This window comes from Benincasa hispida, chromosome 8 (genome assembly GCF_009727055.1).
Source record: "Benincasa hispida cultivar B227 chromosome 8, ASM972705v1, whole genome shotgun sequence".
In the NCBI taxonomy this organism is placed as follows: Eukaryota; Viridiplantae; Streptophyta; class Magnoliopsida; order Cucurbitales; family Cucurbitaceae; genus Benincasa; species Benincasa hispida.
The window spans coordinates 15,031,856-15,049,500 of record NC_052356.1 but is presented as its reverse complement, the minus strand read 5'-3'; the positions used below and the strand labels follow the sequence as shown (position 1 = coordinate 15,049,500).

The following is a 17,645-nucleotide window of genomic DNA, read 5'->3' as shown; positions in this document are numbered from 1 at the left end:
GCAATCATATCAAACCAGAGAATTTAAAGCGAGAGCGAGAGTGTTTGACTAAATGAGAGCGAAATTTATAATGTGAGACACTTGTGAGAGCAATTTACGTAATCTGACGATCATGTCAGCAGAGGTTCAATTGACATTATTTTTTAAACATGGATCATTTGATATTTTGGATTAAAAAAATAGATCATCCGTACAAATTTTTCAATAAATTACCGGAAGGGAAATACGAAGAGTCCACAGACGGAGCTCGCAGCTGCACTTAAGAACTTGGTAGTGAGTCAGAGGCAGAGGGTTGAAACCTATAAATTGAAATTGCATTCGCGGTTTGTGAGCGCAAGAATTACAAGAATAGAAACCATTTGCTTACGCGATACAACTTCTTTACCTATGAGCGTCCTGCAAGGAGGCGCCGTAACAACAATTTCAATCTTCTGATTTCAGGGGGAAGGCGGCGGCGGAATAGCATTAGTCCATAACCCAACCTCTGGACCTCATCGCTTTTCGCAGAACTTCCCCCTTCCTATTGCCGGACTGCGAACATTCTCCGGGTTTCCACCTCTCTCCTCAAAATTTTCAGTCCCTCTTTATTTTTCATCTAATTGAATGGGTAAGCCCAAGGGAGACGGAGCTCGAAGCAAGGCTCGACCTTCAAGCAGCAGGTGCTTAACTTCTCTCCTTTATATTCGACGACGATCACTGCTTTCAGTTATTCCAGTAACTGCATTTCTCTCATTTTTGTTCATGTTTCCTTGAGAAATTCAACTTTTCTTTTGCATCCAGTTTGGCTGCGTCGCTTCTGCCATCGGATTCTGCCGCTAATACTGCCGGATTCGGCGGCTTTCTTGGTAGTCACCGGCTCGATTCTTCTCTCACTGGGGATGATGCAGCACCTTTTTCGGTATGGCTGTTTAGGGGAGTTGAGACATCACATTATCGTAAAGAAAGCTACTTGATTGATGAATTTGTATTCGTTAAGGGGTGTGCTTTTTGTTGATTGTTGTGAGTACGCAGGATATTGACAGTGAAGTTGCGCAACATTTGAAGAGGCTTTCAAGGAAAGACCCAACTACCAAGGTAATTTTCATATAGTTATCTGTTGTCTTTCCTCTACAATGAAGCAAGGCTCTTCTCTATTAAAGCTTTCCAATGGCTCATTTAGCTTGAATGAAGCCACTGCAAAGCAACCAAATTCCCTATCTTTTTGGAATATCTTATCTATATTTCTATATCCTAGTGTAAATTCACTCCATACTTGTGATTATAGTCTTCTCTTATTGCACATTGGAATAGCATCCTGTAATACACATGGCTTCCACAGCCTTTTGTAATTTCATTTCATCAATGAAATTGTGTTGAATGTTTCTCATAAAAAAAAAAAAAAAAAAAGCAAGGCTCTTCACGAGGAAATAAGTAGCTAGAGTTTCTAACGCATGAGTCCATGACTAATAAATTACTCTTTAAGTGAAAATGCGTTGTCTTTTGTTGAGAGCTGGTTCACATTTCTCTTCCAATGTACAACATCACTTCAGAGTCTCCCTGACCAATTAAATATGTGAAATTATTTCACTTTTTCTTATTATTACAAGGGCACAAAGCCTTAATTTAAATATAATACAAATCTACTGAAATAAGGAAAATATTGACAGAGAAGGAAAGAATCCTACGGAATAATTACAGCAAATAAAATCAAATAAAATAAAATATTTGCATAAATCAACACTCCCCCTCAAGCTGGTTTAAATATGTCTTCCATTGCCAGCTTTCTAATTAATTTGTCGAATTGTAATTTTGGAAGCCCTTTTGTCCGTACATCATTCAATTTGCTCTGTTGTAGGGAGATAGGTAGTGCACATCGCTCTAGTATCAATCTTCTTCTTTATAAAGTGTTTATCAACCTCTATATGTTTTGTTCTATCGACTAAGTCGTGTGTTATGGAGATGGCGGCCTTATTGTCACAATAAACTCGTATAGGCATTACCTGGATAAATTTCAATTCTTTCAATAATCTTTTTATCCATATACCCTCACAAATGCTATGTGCTAAAGCCTTGAATTCTGCTTCAACACTACCCATGGCTACCACACTTTGTTTTTTGCTTCGCCATGTAACTAGATTGCCTCCAACAAAGGAACAATAGCTAGAAGTTGATCTCCTATCTGTGGTACTACCTGCCCAATTAGCGTCAGTGTAGATTTCCATGTGTAAATGACCATTCTTCTTAAATAGTATCCCTTTTCCTGGAGTACCTTTCAAATATCTTAGAATTATGTAGACAGCTTCAAAATGGGTTGGCCTTGGGGCATGCATGAATTGGCTCACCATACTGATAGCAAAAGCAATATGAATATTTGGACGAGTATGAGATAGATAAATAAGTCTTTCCACGAGTCTCTGGTATTTCTCGTTTTTTATCTCTATATCCTTTGCAACTTGCAATTTTAAGTTTGGCTCAATAGGGGTTTCTGTTGTATGACAACCAAGTAAGCCCGTCTCGTCAAGTAAATCAACGACATATTTTCTTTGATTAACAAGGATACCTTGTTTTGACCTAGCAAATTCCATCCCTAGGAAGTATTTCAAGGTTCCCAGGTCTTTATTTTGGAATTCATTAGCTAGTTCCCTTCAAGTTGTTCATCTCAGTTTCATCGTTACCTGTGAGAATGATATCATCAACATAAACTATTAAAATAACCATCTTATCATGACTAGTATGTCTGTAGAAGATGGTGTGATCTGCTTGACTTTGACGGAACCCATAACCTATCACTGCTTTTCAAAACATCCAAACCACGCTCTAGGAGATTGCTTAAGGTCATAGAGGGATTTCTTTAACTTGCACACTTTGTTGGTTCCAAGGTTGGCTTCAAAACCTAGTGGTAAGTTCATGAATATCTCATCTTCAAGCTCACCATTAAGGAAGACTTTTTTAACATCAAGCTGATAAAGTTGCCAATCAAAATTAACTGCTATAGATAACAACACTTTAATGGAATTGATTTTTGCAACATGGGTAAATGTTTCATGATAATCAGTCCCATAGGTTTGTGTAAAGCCTGTAGCAACCAGCCACACTTTGTATCTTTCAATGCTCCCATCAGCTTTGCACTTTATAGTGAACACCCATTTACATCTCCGTTTTCTTATCTTTTGGAAGCTCAACACGTGCCATTTTCTTCTAGAACACTCCTCCCTTCCATAATTGCTAAGTTCCAATTCGGATCATTCAAGACTTCCTTTATATTCCTTGGCACAAATAGATTTATTATCCTAGAGGTGAAAGCTCTATAATTATCAGACAATCTATGATAAGAGAGGTAGTTTGCAATAGGGTATTTAGTACACCGACGAATACCTTTCCTATGGGCTATTGGAATGTCAAGATCAGACATGGGATTTTGAGAGGATGAGGAAATGGGAATAGAAGGAGCCAGGAGGATTACCTGATTTTTCAGCATCATTCATCAAGGCATCTGATTGGGATCGTGGCATGTCGCCTCTTTGATCTTGATTATTTTGATTTAATGCCCTTCTAGTATAAACCTGAAGTTCAGGATGTCGATCAGTGAGATCTCTTTGAAGTGTTTCTCCCCTTGAAGTTGAATTTCCCATGTTTGGCATTACGGGACTACTACTTTCGAGATAGATGACAACAGGAAGTGGAGATGTATCCCAAAAATTATCTTCTAAGTTGGATATCTCCCCCTGAAAATAATTTTTGTCAAAAAAGGCTTGTTTTCCAAAAACACCACATCCATACTTTCAATGTATTTTCTAGTGAGAGGGTCAAAGCACTTATCCCTTTCTATTAGAGGCATATCCAAGGAAAATACATTTTAAGGCTCTAGGATCAAGTTTAGACCGAGAAAAACTAGGGATATGAACATAAGTAGTACACCTAAAGACATTAAGCGGTAAATTAGACCACATACGGATAATAGGGAAAAAATCCTTAAAATGATTTAAAGGTGTTTTAAAATCCAAGATTTTAGTAGGCATTCGATTTATAAGGTAGGCAGTCGTGAGAACTACATCACTCCACAAATACTGAGTAACGTGCATATAAAACATAGTAGTACGAGCAACATCATGTAAATACCTATTTTTCTATTCAACAATACCATTTTGTTGGGGAGTATCACGATAGGTGGACTGATGAGAAATACCCTTTTCCTTAAAGAAATCAATAAAAAAAATTCATTGAAGTATTCAATTTCATTATCAAAGTGTAGAATGCTTACTTTAGTTTGAAATTGATTTTCAACCATGTTATAAAAACGAACAAAGATATATTTGACCTTAGACTTTTTTGTAAACAAGTAAACCCACGTTAATCGAGTGTGATCATCAATAAATGTAACAAACCAACGTTTTCCGCTATGTGTCAAAACTTTTGAGGGAACCCAAACATCACTATGGATTAAGTAAAATGGTTTAGAGGCCTTGTAAGATTTTGGTAAATATGGGACTCGATGATTTTCAGCAAAGATGCAACTTTCACATTGAAAATTTGAACAATCAATTCTTTTAGATAAGTTTGGAACAAAAACTTCAAATAGAAAAAACTGGGATGTCCTAGTCTAAAATGTCATAACATAATTGATTCCTGAACAAAGGGAGAACTAACACAACTTAAGCCCTGAACTTTTTTATCACTAGTCAGAGAGTCATCAAAGTAGTAAAGACCATCAAGTAGACTAGCACGTCCAATCATCTCCCCCGAGTCCTGGTCTTGAAACCAACAGTGAGTTATAGAGAAAATAATATGACAGTTAGTGTCTTTAGAAAGTTTACTCACAGATAATAAATTACAGGTTAATTTAGGGACATGGAGCATAGAGTGTAATGTAATTTTTTTCTGTCAAACGAATAGTTCCTTTTCTTGCAATAGAATTGAAACTACCATTTGCAAGTCGAATTTTCTTAGTGCTATACAAAGGGGAATATGAATAAAAAAAAAGTGAGATGTACTACTCATATGGTCTGAAGCTCCGGAATCTATGATCCAAGGAGATGAATTAAGACAAGAGAAAGCTCGAGGACAGTTACCTGTTTGTGCCAAGGAAGTACTAGGATTAACCGATGGCGAATTGACCTTTAACAACTTCAGTAGTTGATCAACTTGCTCTTTACTAAATGGATTGGAGTCGACACTATTAGCAATGGGAGGTGCAGTTTGCAGGCTTGTTGTTCTTCCAGTTTGCAGGCTTTCCATGGATTTTCCAACAAGTCTCATGAGTATGGCGGGGTTTGTTACAATGATCACACCATATTCAAGGTTTGTTTGGTGGCAGGGAAGCCTTATTGGTTTGGTTTCAATCATCATAGCAGATTTCTCAACAAAGTCTGCTTTTCTTGCCCAACATAACACTTCGATGACTTTCCTCCCTGCGAACCTTAGACAAAACTTCATTGATGGAAGGGAGAGGTTTTCTACTAGTAACTCTACTTCTAACCTCATCGAATTGATCATTGATTCTAGTGAGAAATTTGTAAACACGATCGTCCTCCACCACCTTCTTGTAATGTACTTGATCCTTAGTCGATTCCTATTCACAACTTTCAAAAAGGTCCAAGTCTTGCCAAATTCTTGTCAGCTTGTGAAAATACTATGTAACTGTATCTCCTCCTTGTCGGATATCATCTATCATGAGATTCAACTCTAGTACTCGTGATTGATTGTCAAGGTTTGAATACATTTGGTTGACATTGTCCCATAAGTCCTTTGCAGTAGAATAACATATGTAGTTAGAACATATTTTCTCATTCATGGAATTGACCAACCACATCATGACCATGGAATTTTCAGCATCCCAAGTAGCAAACAATGGATCCGCCTTGGCCGGTGCCTTGTTTTCACCGGTAAGATACCCAATCTTCCCTTGTCCACGAATATACATTTGAATGCTTTGGGATCAACGAAGGAAGTTGTCTCCATTAAGTCGAATTGTGGTAATTTGGACATTTGGAAGTTGACAAGTGTAGGAAACTTTGGCCATTGATGATTTTTCGAAGGACATGTTATGTGCTATTGGATCTTAACAACACCACTAACCAAAAATAGAGTTAAAAAATTAAAAAAAAAAACAAAAACAACAGCATCTCCAGAAGAGAACAAGAATACTCGCGACATATTAGATCTCGATGGCATAACAATCAATGAAGATTTGAAGGAGCGAAATCACGTAAGATCTGAGCGAAATTGACGTTCACAAGTTGATGACAATGGAAAACGAGCGGATTGATGGTGACGGNAACTCACAAAAACAATAGCCTCACCAGAAGAGAACAAGAATACTTGCGATAGATCAAATATCGATGGTCGAAAAACTGATTGACGATGATAGAAGAGGAAAGGTAGTCGTTTGGTGGTGCCAGCGAGCAGATCTGAGATGAAATCGTGGGAGAAAAACCTCCACTCGCGTCAGATCCAAGGTGGTAGGCGAAAACAGCGCAGAAACACACGAAATCAGCGACAGATTTGAAGGAGCGAAATCAGAGACGACGATGATGAAGATTTGAAGGAGCGAAATCACGTAAGATCTGAGCGAAATTGACGTTCACAAGTTGATGACAATGGAAAACGAGCGGATTGATGGTGACGGCTCGTGACGACGGCAGCAGGGGCTGAGTGCAATGGTGGCAATACTAAAATTAGGGTTAGGATTTTTTGTTTGAGGCTATGATACCATGTGAAATTATTTCACTTTTTCTTATTATTACAAGGGTACAAAGCCCTAATTTAAATAGAATGCAGATTTAATGAAATAAGGAAAATATTGATAGAGAAGGAAAGAATCCTGAAGAATAATTACAGCAAATAAAACCAAATAAAATAACATATTTGCATAAATCAACAAAATGCTATAACCGAACTACATTACTACTGTTGTGCGTTCAAAATATTAGTTGTTATCTTCTTAATGGAAATAAAAGGAAAAAAACATGGTTAAGGTAATTTTTTGCTTTGCTATCTCAACGATTGCACATAAATGCAGTATTACACTTGTACCACTTGTTGTTTAGAGAAAGTGATTGCTTCTTGGAACGGGATTCTATGACCACATTCCATTTTCCCCTGAATTTAGTATGGGAGCATAGTGATAGGAATAATGGACCAATTGCAATGAGTACTTTTAGCATGTGAAAGGTGAGGTAGAGTGTAGGAATCTTTTAAGTTCAAAGTTAGTCGTGACACTCATGCATTTGAAAGCACCACTATGAATAGAGTTTGGCTAGGTCCTTGGCATCAAATTTTCACTGACCATACATGTTGTAGAGGAAACCTGTTGAGCTTCTTTGTGTGATTGATGTTCACATTCATCTTTCTTTATTTTTATTATTAAAATTATAAGGGTTCTTTATTGAGAACTAATTTGCTTTTAGATTTTCAACAGCTTAAAGCATTGGCCTCTTTGTCTGAACATCTTAAGCAGAAATCTGGGAAAGACGCTGCATCAGTTATTCCACAATGGGTATGTCTCTTCCCTTCTATATGTTTCTTTTTTATTATTGTTATTTATTTATTTTAGAGAAACAACTACTTTTATCGAGGAAAAAATGAAAGAATACTAGGGCCATAAAAAAAGAGCCCAAGAAGCCCCTTTAAAGAAAGGGTTTCCAACTAAATAAGATGCTACCTAGAGGATAATTACAAAAAGTCTTCGAAGCCAAAGTCCAAGGAGAAGCATGAAACCTCACCAAGGACCACACATCACCATAGCCCCTCACCACTCCACTAAAAACTTTGTTGTTACTCTCTCTCCAAATGTCCTACAAAATAGTGCACACCCCGGCTAGCCATAAAAACCGATCTTTCTCCTTGAAAGGTGGATGGAGAAGGAACTCCTCAATCGACTCCTGAATATCTCTTTGGCGAGCTAACTCAAAGTCAAACTCTTGGAAGAAACAGTTCTACACGAATCTCGCAAACTAACACTTCTAAAGAATGTGATCCATGTGTTCCTCCACCTTTCGACAGAGAATACAACAAAAAGGCCCCGTAATCGAAGACTTCCTCCTCAAAAGCCTATTAGTAGTATTCACACGGCTAGGTAAAGAACTTAACCTTCTTAGGTACCTTAATCCTCTAAAGCCTTTAAAAAAACGACTCTCTACTGGGAGAGGGATCCAACAACAACAACCAAAAAAAGGATTTACAAGAAAAACCCTCTATAGGATTAGGACTCCAAACGTGAAAATCCTTTCTTCCCAACCTAAAAATAAATCAACAAATAGGCTACCTCTGTCGTTTCCCTATTGGACAAAGGATGACGAAAACCAAAGGAGAAAGACATCAAGCTCCCAGACCAAACCAAGAAATCAGAAACATGGCAAATTTTGTAGGAAGAGATGATATAAATGAGGAAACACAGAATAGAGGGGTCTATCCCCCACCACTGATCTTTCCAAAATTACGTTGCCTTCCCCAACAACACAAAGAACGTGAAGGGAGAAAGAAGGGAGCTTAAGAGAAATATCTTTCCACAGATTTCGAGATGCACCTCTAACCCCTTTAAACAACCATTCAAACGGATGGCGACCGTGCTTACTAATAATAACCCTGTGCCACATAGAAAAAGCACCAAAGTCATTTAACCAATAGACTTTTGTTGTGTAACCTTAGATTTCCGAACTCAAGCCCCCCTTGCTGATAGATCTCCTAATCACCTCCCAACCAACTAAATGAGAACCTCTCCCTTCATCCACCCCGAAGTCTCTCATGAGCTTTTCCATATTCTTGCACACCGAACTAGGGGACTGAAAAAGGGAAAGATAATGAATGGGAATACCACTCAACATCAATTTGGCTGAAGCAAGTGATGAATCACCAAGTAGGAATTTTATTCAATGATCAAAGTTGTGAAAATACAAGAGAATGATTCCCATTTATAGGTAAGATAGGAAAGGGAACTGTGGATCAATGTGGTCAAGGCTTTGTTGGCTAAATTGTGGTTTGAGAGAAATCAAAGAGTGTTTCATGATAAATTCTTTGGCTGGTCAGATCGCTTTGAAGCTGCCCGTCGGAATGCTTCTTGTGGTGCATTCAATCCAAGCAATTCAAGGCTTAATCCATTCAAGAATTTTGCTTAAGCTGGCGAGCATTTATCTTTACTGTATAGTTTGCTCTTGCTTCAGTCTGTTTTGCTTTTCTTTGTTGTTCTGTTGTAGTTTTTGTTGGATGGAAACTGTCTTTCTTGGTATCTTTATTCGACCATTGTAAGAGAAGTGCTTTTGCCTTGAATACTTGTATATTGAGATTAGATTGTAGGAAATGATGAGGGCGCTAAGGGGGTGTCAACCTAGTTGAGATGTCCAGATTCGCCTCCTGATCCATAGGTCTTATGTTTTATGCTCTTTGTATAACTCTCTTGTACTTTGAGCATTAGTCTCATTTAATTTTATTAATGAAGAGGCTTGTTTCCTTTTTAAAATAAAGATAACTAAAAACGAATTAAAATGTAACTAATCTAGGATTAACCAAGATTAATTTTGAATTTACTATTTTACCCAAATCCTATTACATCATATTCTACCCCTCCCAAAAAAAACTCATCCTCGAGTTTTAAAATGAAAATTGCTTTTGAGTGTGATAGACTCCAACTGAAAATTCTCAACGTAAAATTTCCCAAATCCAAGTGGGAATTAAAATAATTCTCCATGAAAATCTCGTCCAAATGGAATGGAAATTAACCATCAATTTTTCAATTCTGTAAATAGATTGAAATTGAAACTTCTGATTTGAATGGCCCACTAGGTCCATTAGGGTTTTGGTGGAAAATATAAAAAATGCCCCTGATTTTATGATCCTTTCTTCTTCATTGTGAAATTGAAGAGCTGCCACCCATTTCTTTTTTGCTTCAATGTTTATGGACAAATCCTTCTCCGATGAGGCATGGACAGCCGAATTCGAATTGGTGTTAGCGTCAGTAGTCTCCAAATTGTTTTCCTCTGCAAGACTCAACGAATCGACGACGACCACGAGCGGCTCCAATGAGGCTGTGACGATCTCTTCTTCATTCGATAACGTTGCGACGACCAACTTCTGGTGCTCCTATCCGACAGCGTGAACGTTCTCCTCCGACAAAGCTACTTCACCTTCTTCTTTCTCATGAATGATTACGAATGAGGTGTCAACAAGCTTTCGGTTATCTCCTTCTTTAGCCTACGATCTTCTTCTTACTTTTTCTTTGGGTATTTATGTTCGGCCACTTTTGCCTTGTTGGCAATATCGCCAAAGTACCCAAATGAAAATTTGTGTGGGTTTCCCAATTTTCCTCAATTTTTGACGTCAATTTCTCCCCTGAATTAGTTGCACACTCTCCAATTTGAAAATAGTTTCATTTTCTTTTTCTTTAATTTTTTCTTCTTCCAAAATGAGCTCTTCCTCGCACATTTGACCATTTTCACTCGGCTCATCTTCTTTATTTTTTGTTCTTGAAGTGCTGCCAAATTGGAATTGCTTGCTAGCCTCTGTATTTCTTCGTGGATAATTGTTGAAAGGTTTTCCCCAGATGGTTTTCCTCTGCTTTTGCAGCCTTTTTTTCCATTTTCTGTTCAGTTTAAGTGGCTATCGTGATGGCTTTATCTAGAGAATCAATTGGCTGAAGATCATTTTGAATTTGTATTTCTTCTTTTAGACCATCAACAAACCGTGCTATTTGATAATTCTCGCTTTCATTTATCCTTGTTCGTGCACCCAACCTATGAAATCTCTCTCTACGTCAGCCACTGTTTGGTTCTTTCGTTCATTTTTCTGATATTGTTGATAAAGAATCTGTTCATAATCTGGTGGCAAGAATCTGGTATTCATCATCTTCAACATCGGTGGCCAACTTCTAATTGGACTTTTGCCAATCAGTTTTCTATTCAACTGAATTTGATTCCACCAAGCCGATGCCCTTGATTTCAACTTGAAGGCAACTAATTTTACCTTTTTGTGTTCTAGTGTGTTCATATAATCGAAAGACTTCTCAACACTCATTATCCAGTCGAGGAAGGTTTTTAAATCCAAGTTGCCACTGAACGAAGGTATGTCGATTTTCATCTCGTTGTCTTGTTGTCTTTCTTCTTGAACATGGTCATAATATTTCTGAAAATCTCGCCTTCTTGCTCAGACTGGTTTACCGCCTTTGCTTTCGAATGATGGAAATTCAGAGTCTTGAACTTCTTAGATGGGTTCTTGGAATCTTAGAGCTCGAAAAACTAAGTGATTCCTCTCCTGTGAGTTCCAATTGCCTCTGATATTTTCTCTAAGACTTCTTCCCACAGCTATTTGGGTAGGTCTTCTTCGTTCATCCCCTCTGTTTTCCTCTGCTCGTTGAGGAAGGTTAGCCAAGACTAAATCCATCTGTCTTGACATTCTGGCCATTGCTACATTCATTTCATTGATGCTTGATTTCATTTCTCCCGTTGACTCTTCTACAACCAACAATTGGGCAGTAGTTGATCTTGGAGAAAGGGTTTCGATCTGCTCGGGGAGGGTTTTTGCATCCTTCCCTTTGCTGGGGTTGGCATTGCTCTTACCCATCGTTGGAGTCCCCAAAATCGTGGAGCTTTGATTTTACCAATTTGATGTATCATCAAGTAGGAATTTTATTCAATGATCAAAGTTATGAAAATACAAGAGAGTGATTCCTATTTATAGGTAAGATAGGATAACTAAAAGGGAATTAAAATGTAATTAATCTAGGATTAACCAAGATTAATTTTGAACTTATTATTTTACCCAAATCCTATTACATTATATTTGATGTATCACCAAGTAGGAATTTTATTCAATGATCAAAGTTGTGAAAATACAAGAGAATGATTCCTATTTATAGGTAAGATAGGATAACTAAAAGGGAATTAAAATGTAACTAATCTAGGGTTAACCAAGATTAATTTTGAATTTACTACTTTACCCAAATCCTATTACATCAGTAAGTTTACCAGCTTTGGTAAAGAAGGCCTTCTTCCACGAAACTACCTCTTCCCAATCTTCTCAACCGGAGAATCCGGAAAAGGGATAGTTCTCGGATTCCCTCCAAGGGGAAGACCAAGGGGAAGAAGGAAAGGATCCTACTTCACAACCAATAGCACCTGCCCCGGTCCTAAGTTTCTCTTGATCACAATTGATGCCCAAAATCTAACACTTGTTCCTGTTGATTTTAAGCCCAGACATAGCCTCAAAGAACCCCAACAAGTGATTAAGAATTCTAAAGGATTCCTCTTTGCCAGAACAAAATAGCATGGTGTCATCCACAAACTAAAGGTGAGATAAAGCCACCTCCTTCGAATTGACCTTAAAGGGATGGATGTTGTTACCTTCCACCCCCTCAGAATGAGTTTGCTCAGAATGTCCACAACAAGCAAGAACAAATAGGGAGAAAGAGGATCTCCTTGTCTCAGACCCCTATAAGCCGTAATTGACGCCTTTGGAGTTCCATTAACAAGGATCAAGTAGTTCACACTCCTGACACAATTCCACCTCTACGTTCTTCATTTATACTCAAAACCTTTCTTATCCAACACCTTGTCTAAAAAAGTCTCAATCAACATGGTCATACACCTTTTCGAAGTCAATTTTAAAAATCACTTCTTGCTTCTTATTAGCTCTATAATCCTCAATAGCCTCATTGACAATAAAAGCCTGATCAAGGATCTGTCTCTCGGATATAAAAGCACCTTGAGAATAAAAAATAGTCAAGAGAGCACTTTCCTAAGACGATTTGCAAGGACTTTGGCTATAATCTTATAAATACTTGTATTAACACTAATAGGTCTGAAGTCCTTAACCCTCTCTGCATTTTCTTTCTTCAGAATGAGGCACACAAACGTTTCAGAAATAGATCAATTCAAAATGCTGCTCTCAAAGAATTTTTTAAATACACCTTCAACTCATCCTTGAGAAGCTCCCAATTATCTTGATAAAATACCTTCAAGAAGCCATCCAGGCTCGACGATTTACTTCTATCACTCCCAAAAAACCACATTCTTAATTTCTTCCAGAGTAAAAGGGGCCACTAAATCCTCACCATTCCTGTTTCAAATGGTAAACCAATTAATTCCCTGCACAAACGGCTTGGGGAGCACTGGAGGGCTCAAAAGGTTGGAGAAAATGGAAAGGACCTCCTCTACATCTCTTCATCCTTACTAGTCAACACCCCATTGTCCAAAAGTAAAGGACCTATGTGATTCTTATTTCATCTTCCACTAGCAACCTTGTAGAAGAAGCTTGTGTTGATAACCAGAGTCATTCTTTGATAAATGATCACTATGAGTCACTCCTAGTAATCCTTTTTTTGACTCTAAGGGGAACTAGGGAGAGAAAAAGGCTTTTAGCCTTCTGACTCCAGCTTATAGTCTCTTTTCTAATAACCTCAGCAAACTCCCTTTTAGAGAATCCCTTTCATGTCGGGATCCAATGGGCTCTCCAGCTCTTATGTGTCAATCTCCTCAATCCTTGTAAGAATCTCCTACTTCTTAAGCTTAATATCCCCACAAACGTCTCTATTCCATGAATTAAGAATCCTTTTCAAAGCTCTCAATTTACCCATAAACCAGTAACCTTCCTATTTACTAGGGACCGGTGTCCTCCACCAAGAAGAAATATTGGATTTGAAAGAAGGGTGCTCAAGCCACATGTTCTCAAAGTGGAAATGGCTCGCACCCTGATTATGGGAACCCGAAGACAAAATTATAGGCCAATAGTCTGATATAACTCTTGGCTCCCTCGAATGTCCGGGATTACCAAGCCTCTCAATCCAACCTTCATAAAGAAGAAATCAACCAACTCTGGTAGCAGCCCTACCATTGGCCCATGTAAACTTTCCATTTAGCAAAGGTGGATCAAACAACTTACTCTCATCCATGAAACTATTGAACTGTCCATGGAACTTGTAATCCTACTGCTAAGTCACCAGCCACACACCATCTCGAACCACAGTAACCAAAAAGGTTCCCCAACTCATCCCAGAAGGATAATCTTCCTCTAATTCTTGGAGGACCATAAACCTCAGACACTCAGAACTTCTCGCCCCCTGGGTCATAAAAGGAAATAGTGAGAGAGAAATCTCCTCCAGCCACTTTTCGAGAATGCAACAAGAATTCTTCCACATAATCAAAATGCCCCCAGAAGAACCAAATGAATCAAGACTCTCCCATCAATCCGCCTACTCTTCCAAATACTACTGATCCACTTGCGACAAAAAAACTTCTCTTTGTCTCCAACAACACTACAACGTCAGGACTCTCTTTAGAAAGAAAATCCTTACCTATTCTCCCTTTAACTTTACCCTTCAGCCCCCTACTTCTATATGTTCAACTAAGCTTGGTTTTGTATTGACGACACAGTGTATTCATTCATTTTCTTATTTAATTTTGATTTAGTGTTTAGGTTGCATACATTAGCAATTGTCCTTTAATGTGTTATTAGACTCTTATCATGAGGGTGTGGGAGGTGATTTGATAGAATAGAAATCAGAGGTGAAGGGGAAATTGAGTAGTGAGGAGTACGGAATTTCTTGAGATAATATATTTTTGTTTAGAAATAATTTCATTGAAGTTCCTTGTGATAATATAACTTCCAGTTAATTTTTCTTTTTAGGTTGAACTGTGTCTTCAGGATTACTTTATTGTTGCTTTTTCCCCCCTCTCCCTCATTCGGATGCAACTGTTTGTACTTTTATATCCCTAAATGGAAGTCTTCAGTTTTGTTAGAAGAAAAGGAAAAAAAAAAAAAAAAGAATGAAAGAAAGAAAGAAAAAAAGAGCTCTTAGATTTGACAAAAAAATAGTCTTCATTGTGTGGAGAAAAGTAACTTATTTTATCCACCAGCCAATTTTAATTTGTTGTCATTTCTGAAACCTTTTTTGTTTTTTAACAAGGTTTTCTCCATTTCTTTTTAAGGTATTTGAATACAAGAAACTGTTGATGGATTATAATAGGGATGTTCGACGTGCTACACATGACACAATGACCAATCTTGTCATGGCTGCTGGGTATGTACTTCCTTTCCTTGGGCCCCTTCCCAGATTTATATCACCTCCACTTCTGCACGAGTAAAATGTTGATCTCAGAACCTTTGTGTAGTTTGATGTTAAGCTTCTAGATCACAAGTAGAGTAATGGTGAGCTTCACAACATAAACTACTTTTTGTTTGAAATGCATTTGTTGAATGTAAAGACACTTAATCACAAGTAGTAGGTGAGCTTCACAACATAAACTACTTTTTGTTTGAAATGCATTTGTTGAATGTAAAGACACTTATGAGTTACGAATGATGATTAGAAAAGCTATTGAGGCTTCCGGTAGCGCCTAAATTTTTGCTTTGAGACCTACGCCTCCTTTGAACTGTAATAGGCATGCACCTCTCATGGAAGAGGTTTGCATCTCTGTGAAAGCGCATTGACTAATGGGGCTTAAAGTCTTTATGCTTCGTCTAATGATTAGAAGACAAAACTTTATAGTGTAAGTCATCTTATTAATAGTTATAGTAGCGATGTTAAGGATATCTTTTTTACATTTTTTGTTCAAATGGTAATTGATAGGGGTGATTTTATTTTGTTATACTTTACTAAGACTAGTATATTAGCAATTCTTGGTCATGCTAATTTAGGATTTTGTAAAGTGAAGCCTCACACCAACTTGAGGCCACTGGAAGAGAAAAGGCTCCAAAGTTGCCTTTAGCTAGGAAGATCATAGATAAGTATTCTAATATAAGTAGAATCTGATATGGACTAATTTGCTCCTCATTCCTATGATTGCTGATAAAGAAATGCCTTTAACATGCACCAAATCTTCTTGTTTAATACCTTGTGACTTATGCTTGTTGGATTTGGATATTTACACTTTCAATGGTGGGTTGGCAGAACTCAATTATGTAACATGTTCAATGGTTAGTTTGACAGATCTGATTAATGTAGTATAGCTAATCAATTCATTCAGCCATTAGGCTTAGGCTCTAACTTAGCTTGTGGGATTTCTTTTATTCCTCAGGAGAGAGATAGCTCCACATCTGAAATCTTTGATGGGGCCATGGTGGTTTTCTCAATTTGATTCAGTTTCTGAAGTCTCTCAAAGTGCAATGCAGTCATTGCAGGTTTGTTATTAACGTACTGTTACCCAGTGTTTTAAAAAGCCCTCTCAGATGCGTGCCCTAAGGCTTTAAGCCCTTGGGGCTTTTTCATTATTTTTAAAATATAGTGATAATTGAGGTTTTTCCTTCTTTATTAAATAAAAAAAAATCAAATTTATTAAGGCTAAATACAAATTTTCTTGTATCTAGGGGTCTTTTTTTTTTTTTTTTTTTTTTTTTTTTTTTTTTCATATTTCCACTTCAACTATGCTTTCTCTTCATGTATTACTTCTATATATAGTGCATCTCACAAAAAAAAGTCCGTGCTTTTTTTTTTTTGCGCCTTGCGCTTAAGCCCAAGAAGGCTATTGCAATTTATTGCCTTGAGCTTTAGAAAACACTGCTGTCACCAATTAGCATTTTCTTTTATAGTACTAGTGATGATTTTAGAGGGAGGGTGCATGGATAGAGCAAGGTTCACACTTGAACCTCCAAAGATTTGGGTTCACAATTCCAAATTGGGTACTTTGATCAATCAAATGCATAATGTATGTGCAAGCACCATGCAGTTTCAGAATTTTTGGCTCTAGCTTTTTTAAAGAGAACTTTTTTTTTTTTTTGAAAGGAAACAAGACCTTTCATTGAAGAAATGAAAAGAGACTAATGCTCAAAATAAGTGAAACGAGAGCTCTTTTATATACAGAATAATAAAAGATGATCTAGATGCTTTTTGTTAGTGTCTAGACTCTAACTACCTCTATTGTGTTGCTAGACAAAATGCAAAATACTATGCACGTCACAAATGTAGGCCCATTTGACATACATTTAACTTTAAAACATTCGGAAGTTTAGCAAATTCTTTGTTTTGTATGCCAAAAAATCTTGGTCAATTTTATGAATTACAAAAGGCAGTTGCCAGAAACTTCTTTTCTTTTAGTTTGGTTATGCTAAATGGAAATATCATTACTGAATGAGACTATAGTGCGTGTAGTTGGGCATTCATGTGGTTTTCTTTGGGACCTCAATTGATTCCACTCTGTTCCCTAATCTGAGTTGGCGGCATACTGCAGTGTGTGGACTGATGATTACCTTTAATTCCCATTGAACGCTAAATATTCTTTGATCTATCTTTTTTTCCTTTGTTTAAATCTCATTCTTTTAGTCCAAAGTTTATTCTATTTGAATTTGGTCCTTGTTATGTTAATTTTTACCTTAAATCCAATTTGTCCAACTCACTTATTTGGCGTGAATTCATGCTCCTATTAACATACTCACATACTCAAAGCTATGTCGTTAAATTAAAAATAAAAATAAGGACAAAAATAGTTGTTTTTTTTTTTTTAAAGATTAAGGACTAGATAGACATCTTAAAAGTTTGGAGGTCCAAATTGAAGATACTTGAAAATTCAAGGACTAAAATAAATATTTTGAAAGTTTATGGACCAAAATATAATAAATTAGTTTGGGAGCAAAATAGGATTTAAACCATTTTTCTTTCAATCTATGAACAGCTTGATTTCTATCTAATCAAACAAGGAATTTATAATTAATAGATAAAGCATCAATACTGACTAAAAAATACCCAG

At 37.1% G+C, this 17,645-nt stretch overlaps 1 protein-coding gene across 5 annotated transcripts in view; it reads left to right on the top strand.

The window, feature by feature from the left end:
• Nucleotides 1-264: 264 nt before the first annotated feature.
• Nucleotides 265-17,645, top strand: part of LOC120083551 (E3 ubiquitin-protein ligase listerin) — a 36,809-nt gene continuing 19,428 nt past the window's right edge. For 2 of the 5 annotated variants that reach the window (XM_039039354.1, XM_039039351.1), the window contains exons 1-6: nt 265-659; nt 781-898; nt 1,012-1,074; nt 7,397-7,474; nt 14,892-14,983; nt 15,981-16,083. In XM_039039354.1, the coding sequence (XP_038895282.1) occupies nt 604-659; nt 781-898; nt 1,012-1,074; nt 7,397-7,474; nt 14,892-14,983; nt 15,981-16,083 (510 nt within the window). In that variant the 5' untranslated portion in view covers nt 265-603. Of the gene's footprint in view, nt 660-780; nt 899-1,011; nt 1,075-7,385; nt 7,475-14,891; nt 14,984-15,980; nt 16,084-17,645 lie in introns of those variants that run through there. The other 3 variants (XM_039039352.1, XM_039039355.1, XM_039039356.1) reach the window with 3 other exon arrangements.